This window comes from Carassius gibelio, chromosome B17, assembly GCF_023724105.1.
Source record: "Carassius gibelio isolate Cgi1373 ecotype wild population from Czech Republic chromosome B17, carGib1.2-hapl.c, whole genome shotgun sequence".
Taxonomy (NCBI): Eukaryota; Metazoa; Chordata; class Actinopteri; order Cypriniformes; family Cyprinidae; genus Carassius; species Carassius gibelio.
This window is the reverse complement of record NC_068412.1, coordinates 9,097,236-9,120,694: the sequence shown is the minus strand read 5'-3', so window position 1 is coordinate 9,120,694 and position 23,459 is coordinate 9,097,236. Positions and strand designations below refer to the sequence as shown.

Sequence of the window (23,459 nt, the reverse complement as noted above, 5' to 3'; positions counted from 1 at the left end):
TGCTTAACTATGCAAGATCCGCCTTAAATTTGCATAGCGCCTTCTGATTGGTGCAGGGACGAACCCGTGCGACTGTAAACGTGACTCTGAAGCGTGGCGTGAAATCTGCACTGCAGCGTCAGGAGTGAATCTAGCACGCGCTGCAGCGTCATCCCCTCCATCCCATCATTTTTAATGTATGAAAAATGTAGTCCACAGAAGGAAAGTAACGTAACAAACAAAACTGTTGTTGTTTTCTACGCAATTCGAACGTCAATGACACGCAACAAGTTTGCGTCACAATTCAAAATAGGCTATATATTATTATTATCTTACAAGTATTATTTAAACCACATCTTATTTATTTATTTGCCATGTCCACAAGTGCTGTAAACTTTAAAACTAATTTATTAAGAGGTGTTCCTCCTTTCTGAATGGCGATCACGTGTCCAGATGGCCCTGAATTCACTTGGAAACTGATCCTTCAGATCTTTGCTTTATATACACATCAAATCAGTGTGAACACTGGATACACGAAAAGACCAAAACCTAAGAAACACAAACATCGTTCTAAAAACGTTTAACTGGGTTTACTGTTATTTTGACTATATGACTATATGAAGGACATGGATCTATAGACTTTCCAATTCCCCTTAAGAAATAAACACTTAGCTATGCTTTAGTTTACTACTGAAATCAAATGTTACATACTGTAAACTACATTTTAAACCGTATTTTAAATTAGATTTATGTTAACTGTTATGTTCAATATTTATGTTAATTGTATGTCATCATGCAATTAAAAAAGTGAAACTTTAGTAAGTTTTCTATGTGACATAAGTCAGACAAAAACCCATTCCATTCTTTGATCAAAATCACACGCGCACACACACAGGCCAAATGTTTCACAAAATAATTTTTAATAATAATCAGAAATAACAAACAATAGTCAATCTATTACGAAAGGTACTCTTAAAGTTGTATAATATTAATAACATACAACATTTTATACATTGGGAATTAAATAGCCCTTTGGTGAAAACTATTTTATTTATATTTAGGGCCAGCAGCTTAGATAATAACGCTTCTTTGGTTAAATTCCAACACTTTATAGACCTGAGTCTAAAGTGAGGAAAATTCAGTCATTTTCACTGACAAAACAATACAAAGCACCGACATTCACTCATATCATAATGAACGTCTGTCTCGGTTCCTGTTAACTAGCCCTTTCAGAGAAAAGTCTTTGTCCTAACACAGTGCACACTTTTATCTTTGCAAAGTGGAAATATTAGAGCTGAACCGGAAATATCTATTTTATTATCACCACTAGAGGTCAGTATGTCAATTTAACAATGAAGTCGATTGCTAACACACAGAACCTCAACAGAAAATACTATGTATTCACTCTTCTAAGATGGTTTTAACATTAGTTAATTGCAATATAGTCAGTAACACAGAATCTAAAGAGATGACATTTGGCATTTTGTTCTGTGCTTCCTTCTAGATTTATGAAGAAACACACGATGGCTTTGCTAATGTACTGATTAATGGAATATACCAGTTTTACTTCAGTGGGTTTTAATAAATAAAAGGGGAAGGCTTGGCAGCTGAACCACAACTACCACTACTATTACTTTATTACTTTCACTACTACTATTATAAAACAATAAAATAGTAATATTATAATAATATAAGTCCCTAGGATTTTAGATTTTCGGTTTGGTCTTCAGTTGTTTTTCTTCTGTAGAGAGCTGCACGACAGGAGTTTCCTGTATAGATGACTGGAAGGCCCCCCTGTGTGCTGACAGAAGCCCCATCACCATAACAACTCTGCTTTGGGGATGGTGGGGTGCAGAGCAGAGGCAGTATCCATAAGTGAATGATGATGACGGTGAGGGTCGCACAGAAGGGGGCAGATGCGCGCGATTGGCTGGCATCACGGGCGAGACAGCGTTTACCTACGGGGAGGCTGACAGCTGTAAGAGAGCACAAATTAATACAAGCGTGCCGTTTATGCTCTGAGAACAATGCACTCTTTGTACTCTGTGTCCTTTAAATACATAAAAAAACCCTGCTCTTATCAAAATGTCACTGAAATGTTGAGACTTAATCACAGCTTTGTTTCAGAGGGACGAGGTAGGTTATATATGAACTAACTAACTAATATATTAATATGACTTAGTTCTTCTTAACTCAATAGTGGGCATCATTATGCTTCTAATGGGGCCTCAAGATCACTTAAATAATTTAAAATAAAGTCAAAACAAACATTAGGATTATAGCACAAATGACTAAAGATATAGTAACAATTTTACCCTTTTATCTTAGTTTCTTAAAGTTTTTTGGAACTCACAATAAAAGTGTGACAAAGTCATCTAAATTAATAAAAAAAAATATAAAACTATTTTTAAACATTTTATGCATATACTCTCTTTTTCAAACTATTAATAAAATATTTTAAAACTATTTTTAAACATTTAATGCATATACTTTCTTTTTCGAACTATGCTAAGCTAATATTTTATTACGTGTTGTGAGCTGTTTACATTGCTCTGGACATGAGGGCCTTAAAAAAGAACAAGGACATTTTTCAGGGTCAGGTCAAGTAGAGGTACATTTTTACTAAAAAACAAACAAAACAAAAAACAACAAACAAATCGGTAATACATTAATTTAGCAACCAATTCTCACTATTAACTAGTTGCTTATTAGCATGCATATTACTAGCATATCGGCTGTTTATAGTGCTTATCATTTAAGCATATATTCTTCATGACCATATTCTACATCCTGACCTACATAATAACTAACTTTTAAACTACCTATTAAGCAGTAATTAGGCATTTATTTGAGCAAAAGTCATATTTAGTTACTAGTGAGAACTGGACCTTTAAATAAAGTGTGACCAAAAAAATTTATCAAATGCGGTAGATGCTAAAACAAATGTATTTAGATTTCATTCTGTACAGGAAATCTTTGTTAAAAATGAGTTCAGTCTTCTTAAAAATACACTGTTACTTAATTTCTGAGTGTATTTTGTGCTTATCTATGCTTATAAGGGTTAGCTTAGCAACATGCTAATGTAAAACCATCAATATTTAACTTACGTGTCACAATCTTTCACTCTCTTTTTCTCCTTTCTTTTTCTCCCTCTGTTTCTGGGTTTCAATCTGCAACAAAATAGAGCATTATTTTTAATTTCAGTTTGTTTGTCTACTAAAGTGTAACTGCGTCAGAGTAGTCACTTGTTACCTGTCTTGTTTCTTTGTCGGTTTTCTTAGTCTTGCATCACAATGAAAGAGAAAAGCGGAGAGATCATTACGAACTTGATCGAAATTTTAAATTCAACATTTATGTACAATATTCATATCTACAATATCAATACAAAGCTGTGTCACAATGCAACTTGTGAAATATGCAGTTTGCAGATTGCAAAACATGTGGTTGCATGAACAGAATTGATCTCTTCCTTACCTACATTCACAGGCTTTGTGCTCCACAAAGGTCATCTCCACATATTCCTGGCCCTGCTCCGCTGGCTTAATCTTTAATAACTGCAAAAAGTCATAATCTTAATATCCATATGAACCTTGTGCCTGACACAGACAAAACAAGTCTTCTATTACTTTAGTAAAAAAAACAACAAAAGCAACAGTCGCTATATAAAAGCATGCACTATTTTTAAAATTACTGGTACCATGTTTTTTGCTACTTTTGAGACAGTAAATACAGTTGGCCTTGACGAAAGAAAAATCCGTACTTGCATGGTGGAGTAAGATGTAAGTGTAGGGTGACACTCCAGATTCTCATCTCCACAGCAACCAGCGCAGCGGACCAATGGCACGCAGGCGGGGCTGAAGATGTGCTCCACCTCCCCAGGGTACTCCTGAACCACTTCCACTAGCTTCTCTATGGTGCGGCAGAAGCTTTTCCCCCAGACCTCTTGAAACAGCATCACTGCAACACAGCAAGAGAAATACAAGACAATGACCTTTACAAGTGTGCATGAATATGCAAGAAGAAATTACTGATCATTTGGAAGCAATCACTGAGCAAACTATGAACTGATTAGTGAGTGGGAGATCTATCAAAATACTAGTAACTCATTTTAGAAGAGATTACTATATCTATTTGCCACATGATCCACATTCTGCCACAGTTAACAATAATTCTGTCATGACAAATCTTTAGAGTTTAACATGGTAATATACATGGCAATTTTAATGTGTTTGGTCTTGGTGGAATAGATCTGCTACAAGGCTGCTGCTGCGGCAGAACAAGTACCGAGACTTGCTGCTGCCAAACATCCACAACATGCTGCTGTGAGCATGTAAGAAATATATACTGTTTTTTTTTTTATTTAAAAAATAACCCCCATTTATAACATACATGAAATCACCCTGATCTACACAGGTGGAGCTGGGGGAGGTGGGGGGTTTCTGAAGCTGAGCAGCAGTCTCATTGGCTGCTGATGTAAAAGAAACCAATCAGCTGTGGCATGTGAATAATCATGTGATTATATCAGACTGGGTTAGAGTCGATCGGGCCTGTGCCATCCAGAGTGTCATGACAGAAACATGTATTAATGTGCCTCACTACACTTATTAGTTCTCATTAGAATCATACCTGTAGTTACTAAAAGTCCAAACCTCATAATCAAAATACCTTTGTTCTTATTTCGCAAGGCAAATGTATATATAGCAATATAACAAGAAAGAAAAAATTTAAAACAGAGAAAATTTTATATATAAAACGGATGTTTATTGTGTCGTAGTTGCTCTAAACTTTGCAAACACAGTGATGTATATAAGACTATGTTAACTATATGCTGACTATGTATAAGACTATAGTATGTTTTACATCATGAGGTCATTTTCTTACCTTTAGCGCTGTTGTTTACGTTTACTAAGGAAGAACTCTGCAAAAAAGAGTGTAAAAAGAGACAGATTATGATATAGTCTCAATAAAAGTATAAACAAAGGCAACAATAATATAAATAGTAGTAGTAGTATTATTAATAATAAGCCTAATTATTATTTGAATAAATAATAAGACAATAAAAAAAACAGAAGGAAATTGACAACAGAAGGTTGGTGATACATGAGTACAAGTGATATCTTCAACCAAGAACATTATATAGTTAAATTAGACCTAATTTAAACAAATTAATGATATTTAAGTAAATGCATACATACACTTGTTTAGATACATAGACATTACACATTTTACATAATTATTTCTGACGTCTGGAGAACAAATTCCCTAAAACTGTTTAATTTTAATACACTCCTAAAGAGGTGTTTCCCAACATTTGTGTGTGTGTGTGTGTGTGTGTGTGTGTCTTCCCACAGTCCCATCAAACAGTCCCACCTTTTTTTGTCATCAAAAAGGATCCTACATCACTTTTTCAACAACCAAGTATCCCTGGTTTGGGAATCACTGACTTAAACAGGGCCTTTAAGCAACAGCACTCACTGGAGGCAAGAAACAATAATGCATGGTTCCTGTGCTGTTATAGGACATCTACTCTGTGAAAATCTCTCTTTCATGTGCGCCAGGACAAGAATCTGAGCCCTATCATATTCCTGTTTGTGTCTGTTCAAGTTCAAAATCTCCTTCCTGTAGTATTACATGAGCTATTTTCCCATTGTCAATCTCCCTCTGTGGTTATTTAAAAAATGTAGAAATCCGTGTGGTTTTAAATCAGTGCCTTAAGGGAAACTGCATTCAAAACTTTTGGATGGGAGATAGATACATCCACCAAACTCTCCAATACTATCCATCCAGAGGAAATATAAAACAGTGTTTGTTAATTAAATGAATCAAATAAATCTTTAAACCTTTGCTTTCCAAGATATTATGTTATATTGTATTGCACTATATTACAGATAATGCTACAGGCTCTTCGCAGAACTTTTTAGTAAATAAATTATAGCCTATATAAATGAGAAAAACTGGGGTCATGATTAGGCAATAAATGATCTGGGCTCGTCTCCATTTCCACTCTCCATCTTTACAGCCCCTTTCATACATCAAACCCATTAAATAACTGAAAAAATGACCATATATCTAAATACACCACATATGCTATACACAATGAATAGTGTTCTTGTGTTTTACTATTGAGAATTTAAAGGCCTAGGAAAAAACCTTAAAAACCATAAAAAATTTTATAAAAATTGTAAAAAGTTTGTGAAAGTGGAAGGGAAATGCTGCAGGGTCAATGTGTTGCAATTTTCATCCTGAAAAGAGGGAATTTACTGAGACATTTTCAGTAAAGAGAAAGTACTTCCATTAACCCCATGCTATATAGCTCACACTGGCAGTGCAGAACTTTCACTTCATGTTCCCTATTGAAAAAAAACTTTGACAAGGCTATGGGCCCATTCATTTAAAACACACATGACACAGTTATAAAAGTTGAGCTTCCATTTACTTGAGTGTGTGTTTTGGACAGACACAAAAGCAACGGTCAAACACGTCTATTATTTGAATGAAACATGTATTTTATAATTAATATTTCTCTTGACTGCACCATATATAATGAATAATGTTAATAATGATCAATGTTTTTCACTGAGCTTGTCACTGTGCATTCTAAAATGTTCTGCATAGGCAGCATATAGTCTTAAATATGCTTATAAAGCATAATAATTTTGCTGTGACTTTGGATTATGCCATCGAGGTAGGCAGCAAGCGTTCGTTGACAGTCACGGATAAAGGTAGGCCTATTCACAGGAGGTTTCTACACTGCAGGCACTTGGCATCTCCATGCTCCTTTGGTCATGAACAGAAGAGCAAGGTTCTCAGAAACTTGGCACATCATCTCAGCTATGTGAGGGACCTCACGTAGCACCTCTTTGTCCCTGTGTGTGTAACCAGATGGACTGTGTGAAAGTAAAATCCTCCTGAAGGTTCTATACGGGTCATAAATACTGAATAGGAATGTTGAGGGAACCTCCCTAATGTCACCAGCAGGAACTTCTGTAAACAAGATCAGGGCTTAAAGGTGCCGTGTGCGATTTTAAAAGCATTAGCTATGTTATGTCGGGCCACTCAGACTAATACTATCAAAGAAAGAAGCAAGTTAAAATCAATTTCAATCTTGTTTTTCTTTCACAATGCTAAAGAACACTACAGATTGTAATGTTCGATGTTCGCTGATTACTATTTACTCTTCTATCGTATTATATTTATTGTGATTTTTCACTAGTCATTTTAACTTGTCACCGTTATTGTGATAAGTGTTGACATTCATCTGTGTCTAATATTTTATTGGCTCCTCAGTCTGTCCGGATTATTTTGATGAGTCCACGATGTTAGTGCCTAAGGCTAATGCTTAAACTACAGACAGGACAGACTGCCCTGGAAAACACTGAGATGTAAAGCTTTATCTTCCTATATTACAAATATCTATCTATCTATCTATCTAGGACTCTGAGTGCATACTGAACTTTAGGGTCTCCTACATCTCAAAACATCAGGTTTAATAACCTCCAGTGGTGCAGTCTGAAGGATGCAAGGCAGGAAGTTTCAAGCAAAATAGGAAAGCAAACAAAATGGTAACCAAACATTTCTGCAGACTTGTGGCTCCTCTTAAAAATGTGGATTATGATAGAAACTCAGTGCATTACACATGCAAATAGGAAAACATGAGAGGTTGTTTGGGGAAAACGTGCTGGCTCCAGTGATGGTGAAATATATGTTGAAATACTAGTGGTTGTGATTTGCTCGGTTACTGACACTGCAAACCATGTCAAGCACTTGTTAAATAATTTGATTCTGGAATGGTTAAGAAAGTAATTTTTTTTGTTAAAATGCAGTGACAACTATAGATAAGCAATCAGTTCAATTTAAAGAGCTGAGCTGTAACCCAGGTCAGTATGTCTACGAGAAAGACCTGTCTCTTAAATAATAATCCACAGTGACCTGAAGTCATGCAGAAAGAGTTTCCTTCCATCCTGTCTTTTCCAATTGATCCAGCAGTGTGGGAGAGGGCTGGCCTGCTTCAACAGGAAGAGTCTGAGTAAACTGAAAAAGAGACTTCAAGCAGACATAAAGTCTATGGGAACTTTTACTTCAACATCACAAATTAGAATTTCATTTTATAAAATTGGTGCCAGACTGCTCGCCTTTATTGGCAATACTAAGTGAGACAGTGTGGATCACTGGAACATTTCATTGACGCGTAATAACCACGAGCTCCTTTATATTTAATAATGAGAACAGAATCCTGTGATCATGGTTTCATGCAGGCTGTTGCTTGAGGTTACATTAATTCAAACGTCTGTGAGCACACAATAAAAGACACATTCAAAAAAACATTACATTCTCCAGAAGAATTTCTGCTATTTCCACAAATAACTAGGCTACCCAACGAATAGTGCTTCTTTACTGGCCCAGTGCAAATCTGTCAGATCGCAGCCTCGCATTACATATTTTCTCCAACAGAAACATTTCACATTCAATTGCTATCCAGCTTTTGCAACACATTTGGGAGTTACATAATACAAAATGTACAAAATGATCCGATTTAGAGGAAATTTTGTTCTTGATTTTTTTGTTTTGTTTTTAAACTTGCAGATCTGTTCTAATATCCTAGCTAATATATTATTAATGCTATTATTATTATGGTACTTTATTGAAATTATTAAAGCAATACTCATAATCTCCCTGCCTACCCATGGTAAAATCATTATAATGCACAAAATTCAAGTCACTGCTTTTGAATAAATCAGGAACTATGATACGATAAAGGATATTATAATGTTCAATAAGCATTTTTTAATTATTGATAACTGAAATGAGAATGTATTGTGCAAAGGAATTCTTCATTATCAACAACGAAGTGCTCAGATTATTCTAATTCAGATTCAGGACAACACAAACAATATTTTCTTGGTTAAAAACATCTCCACACAAACTCCCTTGAAATTAGCCGACCATGGATAATTGTGCTCCTTATTACAGTAAGCCCTGTTGTGGCTATGTAAATGGGAGCAAATTGCCTCCAGATGAGAGATTAAAGCCTACAGAGTGGATGACAGTCCCCTGGGTGCCACTGAAGGAAGGACAGATCCATTTTTTCCTGATTGTGATTGCACCTCGTCCCTTGGGCCATAACCAGGCCTGTACAGGAAAGAGCCAAGGTCCTGTCACCACAACAACTCATGCTGAGACGTCTGGAAGCGTATGCATGTTAATTAATGCATGTGCAGATGAAGGGATATATGGTGAGGAGTAGGGGCTGCAGCATAAGTGTTTTGTAGATCATCCATATTGTAGAAGTTGCTCAGTTCATAAAACTATCCTATAGAAAATTCAAGCTAACAAGCCTTTCCATATAAAATATTTTCTACATGAGTTAAATTAATGCACTTTATTAATTAATGTACAAAATCTTGTGATACTTGCACTGATACAAGTTAACAAGCTAGTCATTTCCATAATTTTTATATATTTACAGTAGGGAAGTCAGTGGAGACCATCAAATGTTTGGTTACACACACTTTTAAAAATGTATTTTGTGTTCAGCAGAAGAAAAATATATAGAGGTTTCGATTAACTTGAGGTAAATGATGACCATTTAAATTTTGGGGTGAACTATCCTTTTAAATGCTCCCTCATGCCTAAATTCAATTTGGCGGGAAACCTTTGGGAAGTGTCGATGTGTGCATGTTGACTCATGTTTCCTGTTGGTTTTACTGACACAAAAAGGTGATGCCTGTGGAAATGAGTGGACATGTTTGTTGTAGTACATAAGTGGAGTGTCCATTTGTACCAGCTGGAAAGGACAATAATATTTGCACACAGTTTAGATGAATTTGAACACTAGAAACATTACTCTGTGATCATGAACAGGTGTGGTTAGGGTTAGGAACACTTCGTACTCATCACATAATCTGAAGTGAGCAGGATCAGTTAACAGTGGCGGCTCAGGTGTTTACTTTGCCACCAAGTCTGTCAATGGAGCTTGAATAAATAGCTGCCACTCCACATTATGGAGGCAGAGGAAAGCCGAGCAGACACAGATGGTCGGCTTCAAGTATTATTTGGCTGTAAGTGTTGACGGAGAGGAAGCACCTGCACTGAATGTTGTCCTGAGCCTCAGTGCACATAACATACACTCGTGCTGTGCTCCTGTCACTCTTTCTTGCCCCTCTTCCCTTATTGTTTTTTTCTCGACTTGTTTCTTCAGCTTTTTTCTCTGTGTTTTTTTTTTTGCCCTATTATCTTGAATTTTTAGGGCATTACTGCATTTATGGAGTTGTTGCTCTGCGCTTTATTTTTTAACTCGTTTTAAGTTAACACGTTAATGGTGGGGTAAGTGATTTTTGGAAGTCAATTCTGATATTTCAAATCACCAAAACAAACACCCCCCAAAAGGGTCTCACGCCTATTTTGATAGCTCCGCCCCACCGATAAGTACACAACCAAGGCAAGATTATGGCAGAATCTGCTGTATTAAACATATTATCTACTTTTCAGTCACACTTTGCGAGTGTCACAGTGTCTGGTCTTTGTTTCCCTGGGTGTCCACTAGTGGTCTAACTTCCCCATAGTCACCCTACTGCAGGCACTACATTTCCCACAAGCCTTTGTCCCATTCATCACTGTTAATGGCACACCCGTTAATTGCACTCAGCTGTCTCCACTTTCATCGTTTGCACCTATCCATATATACCAGCCTGTCTCTATATGTTTCATGGAGTCCTTGTTTTCTGTCACCCGGCTTTCTCTTGTTCCCTTGTGTTTGTCGTTTCTAGTTTTTGGACTGTTTTTGTTGTTATGACCTCTTGCCTGTTTTTTGGATGTGATTTTGGATACCCCATTAAATACTGCAAATGGATCTCTAGTTTCCTGTGCGCATTCGTTACAGAAGGACTCCATCATGCCCAGATCCAGCAGTGTGGGATTTCGTATCCGTTCCCCGCCAGCATGGAGGAGCGGAGGGGGAGGTTCCGAAACCTAATCACCCTCCGTCAAGAGGGGAGTGAGGTGGGTGGTTTGGGAGCAGTTATTCTGGACCATGGCGGTAGGAATGGGGTACAATGATAAGGCACTTTATCATTGACAAAGACCTTTTTAACGCATGCCTGGATAACACTGTGCCTGAGTGGGAGATGAAGGAGCTGGAGATCCTGGATTTTTGGGGGTTCACCATGTACCTACAACATCAGTCTCAGTGGGATACCCCAGCCACACCTGTCTCTCCAGCTGTGATGGCCAACTCTAGACCTGTGTCTCCGGACAGGAGGATCGCCAGCCCAGTGCCACTGCACAAGATGGCCACCAGCCCAGCACCACAGCACAAGATGGCCACCAGCTCAGCGCCACAACACCAGGTGACTGCCAGGCCAGAGCCACTGCCCAAGATGGCCGCCAACCCAGCGCCACTGCGCAAGATGGCCGCCAGCCCAGCGCCACAGCACAAGGTGGTCGTCAACCCAGTGCCACAGCACAAGATGGCCGCCGGCCCAGCGCTACTGCACAATATGGCCGCTGGTCCTGTGCCACTGCACAAGATGGCAGCCACAGGTGACCGTCCAGAGTTAAGTCAGGTCCCCACTGACCAGGTCCCCATGAGTCGAGTCAGGTCCCCGTTGGCCCTCCAGAGTCGAGTCAGGTCCCCGTTGACCCTCCAGAGTCAAGTCAACTCCCCGTTGACCCTCCAGAGTTGAGTCAAGTCACCGTTAACACTCATGAGTCAGGTCAAATCAACATTAACACTCATGAGTCAAACAAAACCACAGTTAGACCTCATGAGTCAAGTCAAGTCACCAATGATCTTCATGGGCAAGGTCAAGTCACCAGTGTTCTTCATGGACAAGGTCAAGTCACCAGTGTTCTTCATGGGCAAGGTCAAGTCACCATTAATTCTCATGAGTCAAGCCCAAAGTTATACCTCATGAGTCAAGTGAAGTCATCGTTGATCTTCCTGAGTCAAGTGAAGTCACCGTTGATCTTCCTGAACGAAGTCAAGCCAAAGTTGATCTTCCTGAACCCAGTCAAATCACCACGGATCTACCAGAGCCTCTTCATATCTCTGCTGAACTACCAGAGCCTCATCACGTCTCAGCCGAACTTCCTGAGTGCTCGTCCTATCCTTTCATGGCCATGGAGGACATCCAGGAACTCACCGCCTACCCTGTCATGTTCATGGAGACCATCTACCATCTCATCAGGGCCGAGGAGGCCACCCTTAACCTGTTCATGTTCACTATTTCAGGCCTACCCAACCAGACTTGCTCTCCTGTGCCATCGATCCCACTGTGGATGTCTTCTGCGCCGCCCTGGTGGGTTTCTGTCTTGACCACACGGCTGTGGTGGTCTTCTGCGTCGCCCTGGTGGGCTTCTGTCTCGACCGCACGGCTGTGGTGGTCTTCTGCGCCGCCCTGCTGGGCTTCTGTCTCAACCCCACTGCTGTGGTGGTCCTCTGCGCTGCCCTGGTGGGCTTCTGTCTCGACCGCACGGCTCTGATGGTCTTCTGTGCCTCCCTGGTGGGCTTCGGTCTTGACTGCACAGCTGTGGGGGTTCTCTGCACTGCCCTGGTGGGTGTCAGTCCCGTCTGCTCGGCTGTGGTGGGCTCCTGTTCCATCTGCGCCATCCCACTGGACTCCCGTTCCACCTGCTCCAACCTGGATTCCTTTCCTGTCAGCTCTGACCTAGCCCCCTGAACTTTCCGTTCCCTCCTGGCCTCTTTGTTTTGTTGTTGTTTTTTTTGTTTTTTTTTCACTACCGGTATCTGTTTCCCTCTCTGTTTCCTACTGCAGGTACTACAATTCCCAAAAGCCTTTGTCCCATTCATCACTGTTAATTGCACACCTGTTAATTGCACTCAGCTGTCTCCACTTTCATCGTTTGCACCTGTCCATATATACCAGCCTGTCGCTATCTGTTTCATGGAGTCCTTGTTTTCCGTCACCCGGCTTTCTCGTGTTCCCTTGTGTTTTCCTTGTTTCTTGTTTTTGGACTGTTTTGTTGTTATGACCAACAAAATGTATTATGTTATGACCAGTTAAATTTATATTATGCAATTCTGAGAAAATAAAGTCAGAATTCTGAGATGTAAACTCACAATTGTGAGTAAACAAGTCAGATTTATGAGATAAAAATTACCAGTTCAGTGGTGGAATCAGGCTTCCATAGATCACAAGGATGCCCTTGGGTTTGGAAACTTGGGATACTACAATTTTCATTGAATTCTATGCTCTGGTCTATGGCACTGCCTTTATTACACAAATAAATCTGCATATTTCAAACAGATTGCTCAAAGTTTCTATCAAGATTGCTTATTGATTTACTTCTGGTTCAAGAATCTCTAGCCCAATTATGTGTCTGCCCTCAATGTGGATTTTTTTTAATTTATTTTTTTTTGGGGGGGGGGGGGATCTTGGTGACATCACAAGTGTGCTTAGGTGGAGCACTGTCAACAACATCTTCTGACATAAGATCAGATGACCGAAATATCCAACAAAGCAATGATCCTCAGTTTTAAGAACAGACATAGGAAGTTCACTCTACCAGGAAGTTGGAATCTGTGATTTAACACAAAAGCTTCAAATATTCCAGCCCCACTGTCCTGTCCATATGGACTAAGATCTAACACAAACATGTAGAACCAAAATATAAAGTTACATGTAGGGAGAGAGACAATGTACATGATACAATGAGGAAGGAAATGAAAGATGGCATGTCGCATGACCGCCCGAAAAGAAAATGTATTAACACTCAGAGGAAAGACTATGGAAGTGCACACTGCAGCTGACACCGGAGACAGGAAGGTAAAAAAGACAGGAAATTAAGAAAATAGAATGGCTGCAAAACTAGTAAAGAACGAATGAAGCTGCACATTCAGTAAAGCAATCAAAGAATCTACAGTATCATGAGGTGACCGTGGATGTATTTAACAGCATGACCCAGATGTTCAGCCCATCACTCAAACTAACTACAAGGCTATTAGGCCTAGAAAGAAATATCAGAGCTTACTCAATAAACACTCTGGGACAATAAGAGGTTTCAGACTTTTTAAGAGTCTGAAATACCTCTTAACTTTGTTCAGTGGTTCTCAAACTTTTCAGCACCACTTTTGATCAAAGTAGGTGTAGGCAATGGAGAAATTTTAGACAAAATCAGGAAACAAATGAAGGTTATAAAAACCTTGTGGGAACATTGTTTTGAAATGTTTCTAAAAGATTGAAATGTCCCGTTTTCTTGTTGTGGTTTTGATGTTATAACCCAAAATATGTTATTTGAATGCTGAATGTTAGAACATTTTCTCTTAGCGTTATTAGTACATTCATCAAATACAAATAACATCATAAGGACGTTATGAATGTTGATCTCAGAATCAAGTAAAAATATAATCATGGGAAATTTCCAAGAATGTTGTTCTAAGAATGTTTTCTCTTAACCTTGTGTGAATGCATATCAAATATTAATAAAGTTATAAGAAAGGAAACAATAATACTTTGTCCTAACATTTTTATAACTGTTAAAAAAAATGTTGATGAGTGAAAGTTGTGAGAATCTTTCCTGTTAGCTGAAAGTTTCTGGCAAAATATCAGAACATGTTGCACTTTAAAGGGTCGGTCATGAACTGAGAAATATAAATTTTCTTGATCTTTAGACATATAAGCAGTCTTTGTACTATAAAAACTAAAAATCTTTTGTTAAAAACAACTTATATTGAAGCCAATTTTCCAAAACGACAGCTTGTGGAATGTACCACTATGATGTAATAGTGTCTAAACACATCCTACGCAGAAAAAGATAAATGCCTGCTTCTACATCACTGCCTGTTTAGCCCCGCCCACCGATTCACACATGAAGTGTAAATTACAAGATAGGCAAATGCAGGGCTGCACAGAAGATAAATGATAAAGTTGTTTACATTTTTTTTTAAAGAGTAGTTAAAATTTGTTTACAAACAAGGCACAATTATGTCTCACATTTAACAAAAACCCACCAATTCACTCTCAACAAATTAGAATATGGTGAAATATCAATCAGCTAATCAACTCAAAACACCTGCAAACGTTTCCTGAGCCTACAAAATAGTCTCTCAGTTTGGTTCACTAGGAAGGATACACAATCATGGGGAAGACTGCTGATGGACACCCTTTTCAAGGAGGGTAAGCCACAAACATTCATTGCCAAAGAAGCTTGCTGTTAGAGTGCTGTATCCAAGCATGTTAACAGAAAGTTGAGTGGAAGGCAAAAGTGTGGAAGAAAAAGATGCTCAACTAACCGAGAGAACTGCAGCCTTATGAGGATTGTCAAGCAAAATTGATTCAAGAATTGAGTGAACTTCACAAGGAATGGAGTGAGGCTGGGGTCAAGGCATCAAGAGCCACCACATGCAGTCGTGTCAAGGAATTTGGCTACAGTTGTCATATTCCTCTTGTTAAGCCACTCCTGAACCACAGACCAGAGGGGTCTTACCTGGGCTAAGGAGAAGAAGAACTGGACTGTTGCCCAGTGGTCCAAAGTCCTCTTTTAAGATGAGAGCAAGTTTTGTATTTCATTTGGAAACCAAGGTCCTAGAGTCTGGAGGAAGGGTGGAGAAGCTCATAGCCCAAGTTGTTTGAAGTCCAGTGTTAAGTTTCCACAGTCTGTGATGATTTGGGGTGCAATGTCATCTGCTGGTGTTGGTCTATTGTGTTTTTATGAAAACCAAAGTCACTGCACCCGTTTACACAGACATTTTGAAGCACTTCATACTTCCTTCTGCTGACCAGCTTTTTGAAGATGCTGATTTTATTTTCCAGCAGGATTTGGCACCTGCCCACACAGCCAAAAGTACCAAAAGTTGGTTAAATGACCATGGTGTTGGTGTGCTTGACTGGCCAGAAAACTCACCAGATCTGAACCCCAGAGAGAATCTATGGAGTATTGTCAAGAGCAAGATGAGAAACAAGAGACCAAACAATGCAGATGAGCTGAAGGCCACTGTCAAAGAAACCTGTGCTTCCAGACCACCTCAGCAGTGCCACAAACTGATCACCTCCATGCCACGCCGAATTGGGCAGTAATTAAAGCAAAACGAGCTCTTACCAAGTACTGAGTAGATGTACAGTAAATGAACATATATTCCAGAAGGCCAATATTTTTTTTATTGGTCTTATGAAGTATTCTAATTTGTTGAGAGCGTGAATTGGTGGGTTTTTGTTAAATCTGAGCCAAAATAATCACAATTAAAAAAAACAAAGACTTAAACTACTTCAGTCTGTGTGCATTGAATTTATTTAATAAACAAGTTTCACAATTTGAGAATTACTGAAATAAACTTTTCCATGACATTATAATTTATTGAGATGCACTTGTAGTTTTTTGTAGCACCTGTAGCACCCTTCTGTTTGCCAAAGTAACAATTATTTGATCAAAAGTACAGTAAAACAGTAATTTTGTAAAATATAATTACGGTTTTAAATAAAGGTCTAATTTATTGCTGTGATGGCAACACTGCATTTTCAGCATTCATTCCTCAAATCTTCAGTGCCATTCAAATTTGGGATTCAAGAAATTATCATTTAGTATCGCTGCTAAACACACACACACAAAACAATGACCCCCAAATGTTTAAATGGTATATGGAAGTGTCTGTAAGGATATGTATTCTAATAAAAAATCTGAAAAAAATTAGAAAATAAGAATATATATTGTACATTTTTATTGTTGTCTCATGTATAACTTAGAATGCATGATTTATGATGCCCGTCACATTCCATTATATATTACACCTAACAATCAGGTATGCTTAATTTAGTTAACACTTTTTACAATTCCACTAGTTCAACATGACTAGGCACCTTGAAAGTCATGCTAGTAGCTCATATATCAAATCTGTTGGGTTACTAGCCTAGAATTTACCACTAAACCATACCACAGACATAAAAGCTCAACCAACAATTGACTTTTCGGTTACCAGATATTTCTCTTTTACCACTAAGTCAGACCACCCACATAAACCAAATTAAAAAGTTGCCATTTTTATGTCAAATATAAATGGTGTTAAAAAAAAAGGGTAAATTTGCCCTTTAAACCTCAGCTTCCATTATAGACACATAATCACAGGTGACACATAAGCTTATGCTGAGGACAGCACATACAACAATGACATATGAAAGGATTTTTCCCAGTGCCTGACTCAACATATTTCTGGAACGCTCCACCCGACACGAGAGGGCAGGATAAGACATTTAGAAATGGTCTTCACAAACACATGGATAATATTTACTTTCTTATTCTGTTTGCTTTATCCAGAGGTGGCTAACAGTGGCAGAGCAGATGAGACAGAAGGGACAGGTGAGACAGACAGCTCAAAGGAGACATCCCTCCCTTGAGAAGAAAAAAAGAAATGCATTGGAGGGAGCTCTCATTATTTAGCAAGACTCTGTCCTAGTCCATTGGGATCTGCATTTCATTCCACCCAAGGGCAGAAGGTGAACGAAATGCATTGCACCAGTTAGTACTAGGTGGCCATTCTGAACAGCAACGGGTTTAATAGAAATTCAGTATCAGTGCCAAAATAGCTTCAGCTGTCACTAAATGGTTGGTCTTATCCAAACGAGACAGCATCTGCATGTGTGCATTGGTTAATTAAAATTCACAAACTGAAGACTAATGCTTTGTATTATTTCACTGGAAGAGTGCAACTGAAATACTGGAATAAGAGTATGTCTTTTTAGGTGCATCGAACGATATTAGAACTTTTCCATCAACTAAGCTTGCACATAAGTAAACCATTTAAAGAGTATTTCATGCTCAATCCACTGAATTTAAAATATGCAGTCTTCTTCATGGAGCTTTTTAAAACTATAATGAAAAGCATCTGTGCATTTTGGCACTAGGTTGTCTCCATATAATTATGTAAAGTGGAAAAAAGTGCTAAATTCAATAGCACTCATTTGACTGGCCACAAAGTTTTTGTGTTCTGTTAACAAACCTCAGCATTCGAGAGGGCTATATCTATTATTGTGCAAGTTCAGTAAAATTTTCCTCAAGATATGGGTGTAATAATATATAATGAAATAAGAATAAAAATAATTATAGGCCTGCTTATAATACTTAAAGAGCTAGTTCACCCAAAAATAAAAATGTGATGTTTATCTGCTTACCCCCAGGGCATCCAAGATGTAGGTGACTTTATTTCTTCAGTAGAACACAAACTGAGATTTTTAAGTCAAACTGTTGCATTCTATCAGTCTTATAATGTAAGTGGATGGGAATCACAGCTAAAAAAAGATAAAGATAAAGATCACATTTTTATTTTTGGGGTGAACTATCCCTTTAATGCAGCCAAAATAAAATAATATTGGCTGCATCTGAAATGGCATGCTTCCCAGCCATATAGCAGGCAAGATTTGTATCTGGAAAGAGTTAACATGTCTGAATGCTCATAAAACAGCAGTCAAAAAGTACCCAGGTGACCTATTACTTCTTAAAGATTCTGAAGTGCACATCTAGTGGTTGCATTACTATCCCACGGACCCTGGGAGAAAAATGGCAGTAAATGACAACGTGGTGAATAGAGTATGTTGAGAAAAAATGTGTTCTACACACATGCATACTATATAAAACATACTTTTATATTATTTTTATTCAAAAGAAGTACCTATTCAGAGAGTATGCAGTGTAAATAATCCAGCACCATTAACTATCTATGTTAGTGGTTCTGAACCCTGTCTCCTTTCTTTGGCACACCCCTTTAAGATCTTGGAGCAGAGATGGTCTTATTATTGGGACATACCAAAGTCTGCGTCTCTACCATTGGAGAAAGTGTAACATTCATGTGTACTTTGATGACCAATCACATCACAGCTCTGATGTCAGTAGGTTTCTGTCAGAGTTGTGTGGCAGTTAATAACTGTTTGCCGATAGCACTGAAATGAATAACTAGTGCCGTAAACTGAATCCTAGCTGTTGCAAAATTATCCTTCTATTAAACACAGCATTTTTTTTTCTGTGAAAGTCTGAAAATAGATCAATCCAAAATGAATGTTTGATGGCAAACATGCTGAAGATGAGCCAAAAGACTGTTGATTCATTAAATGATACGCTTTTGTCTCACAAAAGCAGGTTATTCAGCAAAATGAAGTCTCTCCTTCAGTAGCTATGTTTCCATCCCCATTTTTATGTGCATTTTGAAGTTTCGCACCAGAAAAAAGTAATGAAAATGCCAAATGTAAAAAAGAAAAAAAGTTTTAAGGCCCGCTTAAGGTGGGAGTTGACTTGTGTGAAAAAAGGTTAATGCGAATAATGACAGATTGAAACGCATTTCGCGAATACATTTCTCCAAGTGCATCAATAAAGTCATGTGACTTTGCACTATGGGACATCCTGACTAACCAGTGGACGGATCTCGATGCACAGCATCAGAAATATTGTTATAGTCATTCTTAAATGCCTAAGCAAAATCTATAGTCAAAGTATTCCTGTATAATTGCTTCAAAAAACTCTCTTCCATGACTGCGTAGCCAAACAGCAGCATCCACCTCCGAAGCAATGGCCGCATGTTTCGCTAGCTCACTCTGAAGCGCAAGTAATAATATGAGATTTATTATTAAACTCTTTTAGTAGGCTTTTCCTACTTTTCTCAATGATATTTTGTGTCAGATTATTAGGAAGTGACTATTTTCCTTTCTCTTTGACCCATTGGATGGAAACGGTGCTTATTCTCAAATGTTTTTTGATATTCCAATTTTGTGCATAAGTTAAATTCGCAACTTTGGATGGCTATTGACATCCTTCATTTTTCATTTTTTTAAACAACTTTGCTTTGAGTCTACTGATCTGATGAAGTGAATGTTTGATTTCCAAAACATATAAAACGTGATCTAGGTGAAACTCCAAAACAGTAGGTGGCAGTATTGCACCTTAATACCGGTTGCTACTCATCATAAAATTGAGGGGGGAAAAATGTAGTTACTGCTGAACAAAATCATTTCAGAGGAGATGATGGATGAAAGTAAAAAGAAAAAGAAAAAAAAAACTAAGCTTTCCAGTGTGGGAGGTTTTTTTTTGGATTCCACAAAAATGACACACACACCAGAAAGTGTCAATCAATAGGACATTTTTTATACACTTTTGTACAGTTTTGGTTAGAAACTCGCTCTTCACCTCCCCACATTGTATATTAAGTATGCATCAATGGCCAGAAAATCAAAAAAAAAAAAAAAAAAAAATTCTAAAGAAATTTAAAGGTGAATTTAACTTTTTTTTTTAAATCAATAAATGTAATTGATTTCCAGATATTATATTGTTTTTCTGGAAATATTGTTAGTGTAAATTATTTTGTCAATGATAACTATGTAGTGCTATACCAGCACCCCTTATTGCAAGCCTGAGATTGTGACATATTTTAATTGCAGAATGACACATTATGTAATGCAACAATGAATAAAATTTAATTTGCGTAGTTACAACTTACATATTTATTTGTAATCCCGTGTAATACCCATACTGAAGAGGTTCATTTTAACCTGTGTCACACAAACATTGAAGTTTCCATGATAGACTTTACTCAAGTTTAAAGAAAACATCTGTGAGCCGATTATCCAACTTTGGAAATGATGCAGCAACTCCCTTCCCTACACAAGTGATCATTACAAAACTGTTTCATACTGATCCCCCTGAAATAGAGAACGAGATTCAAAGAAGGAACAGGAGATTAACATATTGCATAAAAGCAATGTGAATGTCCAAAAAAAAAAAAAAAACTTCAATCAAGGTTCGCTTTAACATTTATACTTTTTGTCAAGAACGTTAACGTTAATTTTACATTAATTTTACGTTAATTTTAACAATAAGAAATGGATGTTACTTTGTTGAGCATAAGATTCCCATTCATATTAACAGAGGAGGTGTTTAATTGAACCTTTTCTTTACAATAATCAGTAGCATCAGTAACAGCCGGTGTTTGCCAGCTTCCTGCAACTCCTGAAAGAAAATAAATCAAAGTTTTGCCGCAAGCACAGAGACGAGGAGACAGACCCTCTCTGACTCACCCACACCTGGTATAGGGCCAGTGATATGATAATATGTGCAATTTGGGGTAAATCATTTGTGGGGTCCGGAAGAAGTGTGTGGTTTTTGGTTTTACTAAGCCCGATAAACCTTGTTCTGACCTGCCAGTATAGGATTAATATTGAATGCCAACATACAATTTACACTCTTTTTCCTTTTCTCTTTTAATTGTATTTTACATTGTTCAGCACTTTAGATAACTTTGCTTTATTTAAATGTACTATATAAATAAAATGTACTTAATTTTAATGTTCATCGATGCTCTTTTTAAGCTTTAAATCTGCAGCAAGCCACTATCTTCGCAACTATTTTCTTGGATGTGAGGTTTTATATTCAGATGACAGATAATGTGAGTGATTAAAATGTCAAACTTGAGGTCGCCTCCACAAATGAACTGTTGTGGTCTATAACAGTGTTTGGCCACACCTATAACAGGTGCATGTGACACATCACAGCCCATTTGTGAACACAATGAAATATCTTTTTTTAAAGAATGCTGCTTTTTTTCTGTTATGGAGGAAGAGATAAGTATAATGAGGTGGACTCTCCTGCCAACATTTCTCTTTAAAGTTCAACCTTGCCATCTCATATAATTTGAAGTGCAACATGTTATCTTGAGTTTTGGGACAGTTGTCTTCTTATTCAACATTTTGAAATTTCAAAATGAATAGTCTGAAGGAATATAGACAGTAATTTGTGTTTATATCTTAAAAGCACATGCTTGTTATGTCTGAGCCTGACTTCGACTAATACTGCCTAATTGGTCTCTCGTTATCTTTGACAACAGTAGAAGGCTAAAAACATAATCTGTCTGTCTGATGATTTTGGCATTCATTCATCATTAGTGAGTAAGGAGAACACGTCCTGTCGGCTACAGGGCGATGCAGTTCGTCACGTTCCGTTTCATGACTCAACGCTTTCTCTTCCAGCACTTCAAAAAGGGATCAAGTTATAGAGAGTGTTATAAAAACAGCTGTCTGGAGGCTTTACTGGAAGCCGCGTCAAAAGTAAACTGACTCCATTCATTAAGCCACTTCTGACCGTCAGCTGCACGTAGACACGTTCGAATCCCCCTCATTATATTTAAATTAAGGATCTCTGATATGAACACGTATGCCGCTTTCACATTTTTTACATCCACACTGGACGCAACAGGTCTCTAAACACGGTTTTCTTCCACTTTTACTTTTAATTTGACACGGTTATTTAAAATATGAGCTACCGCATAAGTAACCAACGAAATTAAAGAACGCGTCTTTATGTGAACCCCGTCCCATTCAGGAGATAAAACTATAAGGCTATAGGATCGAGTCTCCTCGTTCAGTGAATTAAATAGCGTTCTCGTTTTGTCTCGCTTGAAGCGCATGTGGTGTGGGCTATAATTTATGCAGGTTAAGTGTAAAAAAAGGACGGGCCATATGCTCACCTGTACAGGTAAAATGTTCAACTGGAGCGCAGCAAATATTTGTAACAGTGCCGTCAAATAACCCATCTCGACCGCCAGAGCAAGCCTGACCGTGGAAAGATCCAAACAGTAGTCCATCCAAATGGTAATGCCAATATGGAAATGTCACCATAAATTCCACAAAACGGTTCTAGGTGGCCAGCTCGCGCAGTAAAGTGTGCGTCGCTTTCTCAAAGAAACCAAATCAAACGAAACAAGATGTTTTCTTTTTGGTTTCATAAAATATCAGTGCTGATACGTCACTTAATTGCATCCAATCTAGATCTACCTCGGAATACCACCGGTTTAATGTTTAAAATAGGTCCTTTATGAAGTAAACAGTGTTTTAAATTAGGCTATAGCTTGCGGGTTTTAATCGTCCTCACGCGCCACTGGAGAGCCAGCGTCTGTTTCCTAGTGCAAGACTCCTGCTCGCGCATTTCCCAAACTCAGTGGCACACTTCCATACGAGCGCCCTGACTACCTTTCAACAAGTTGATCATTTAGCCTAAATCTCCTCCTCCTGAAGCCTTGCTCATGTTCATACTGTCCTCCCACTGCCCTCCCCTCCATGAACTCACATCTCACACTTTATTCACTTTTGTCACTAATTATGAGTAGAGCCACGTAAAAGTAGAGGAAACTGGTAGTTCTATTGGTGTAATGTGATATAGCCTATTTAGATGGATTCAGTAATGAATAAGATTTTCTTTATAATTAACAATAAAACCACTTATGATATATAAGTTATTGCTTTGAATGCATAAATGAGATCTTTACAATACGATTTCATTTGTTAGCAGCAGTTAATGCATCAACACATACATACAAGGGAGCTAAATACTTCACAGCACTTATTAACCTTTTGTTCATGAAAATGTCAACGTTCATGTTCACAGTGCATTTACTAATGTCAACAGATCTTAAAAATGTTTTAGTAAATGTTGAGATTCACATGATTTAAGATTAGTAAATTGTATATGTTAACTGTAGTATATTTAAGTTGTAA

At 37.9% G+C, this 23,459-nt stretch overlaps 1 protein-coding gene across 1 annotated transcript; it reads right to left on the bottom strand.

The window, feature by feature from the left end:
- Nucleotides 1–878: 878 nt before the first annotated feature.
- On the bottom strand, nucleotides 879–22,944 carry LOC127976691 (placenta growth factor). Its single transcript, XM_052581294.1, has 7 exons — nucleotides 22,433–22,944; nucleotides 4,861–4,897; nucleotides 3,740–3,936; nucleotides 3,454–3,533; nucleotides 3,232–3,261; nucleotides 3,087–3,149; nucleotides 879–1,955 (listed from the first exon to the last, which is right to left on the bottom strand). Exons 1-7 carry the CDS (start codon nucleotides 22,547–22,549, stop codon nucleotides 1,934–1,936), a joined length of 546 nt encoding a protein of 181 aa, XP_052437254.1. The 5' UTR covers nucleotides 22,550–22,944; the 3' UTR covers nucleotides 879–1,933.
- Between the last annotated feature and the right edge of the window lie 515 nt (nucleotides 22,945–23,459).

What these genes read in the sequence shown, in the direction of transcription:
- LOC127976691 (XM_052581294.1), bottom strand. Translation starts at nt 22,549, where the DNA reads ATGGACTACTGTTTGGATCTTTCCACGGTCAGGCTTGCTCTGGCGGTC. An exon ending in CATCTTACTCCACCATGCAA is followed by an intron (nt 3,534 to 3,739) that starts GTACGGATTTTT and finishes GACTTTTTGCAG; the next exon opens with TTATTAAAGATTAAGCCAGC. An exon ending in AGAGTGAAAGATTGTGACAC is followed by an intron (nt 1,956 to 3,086) that starts GTAAGTTAAATA and finishes GCTCTCTTACAG; the next exon opens with CTGTCAGCCTCCCCGTAGGT.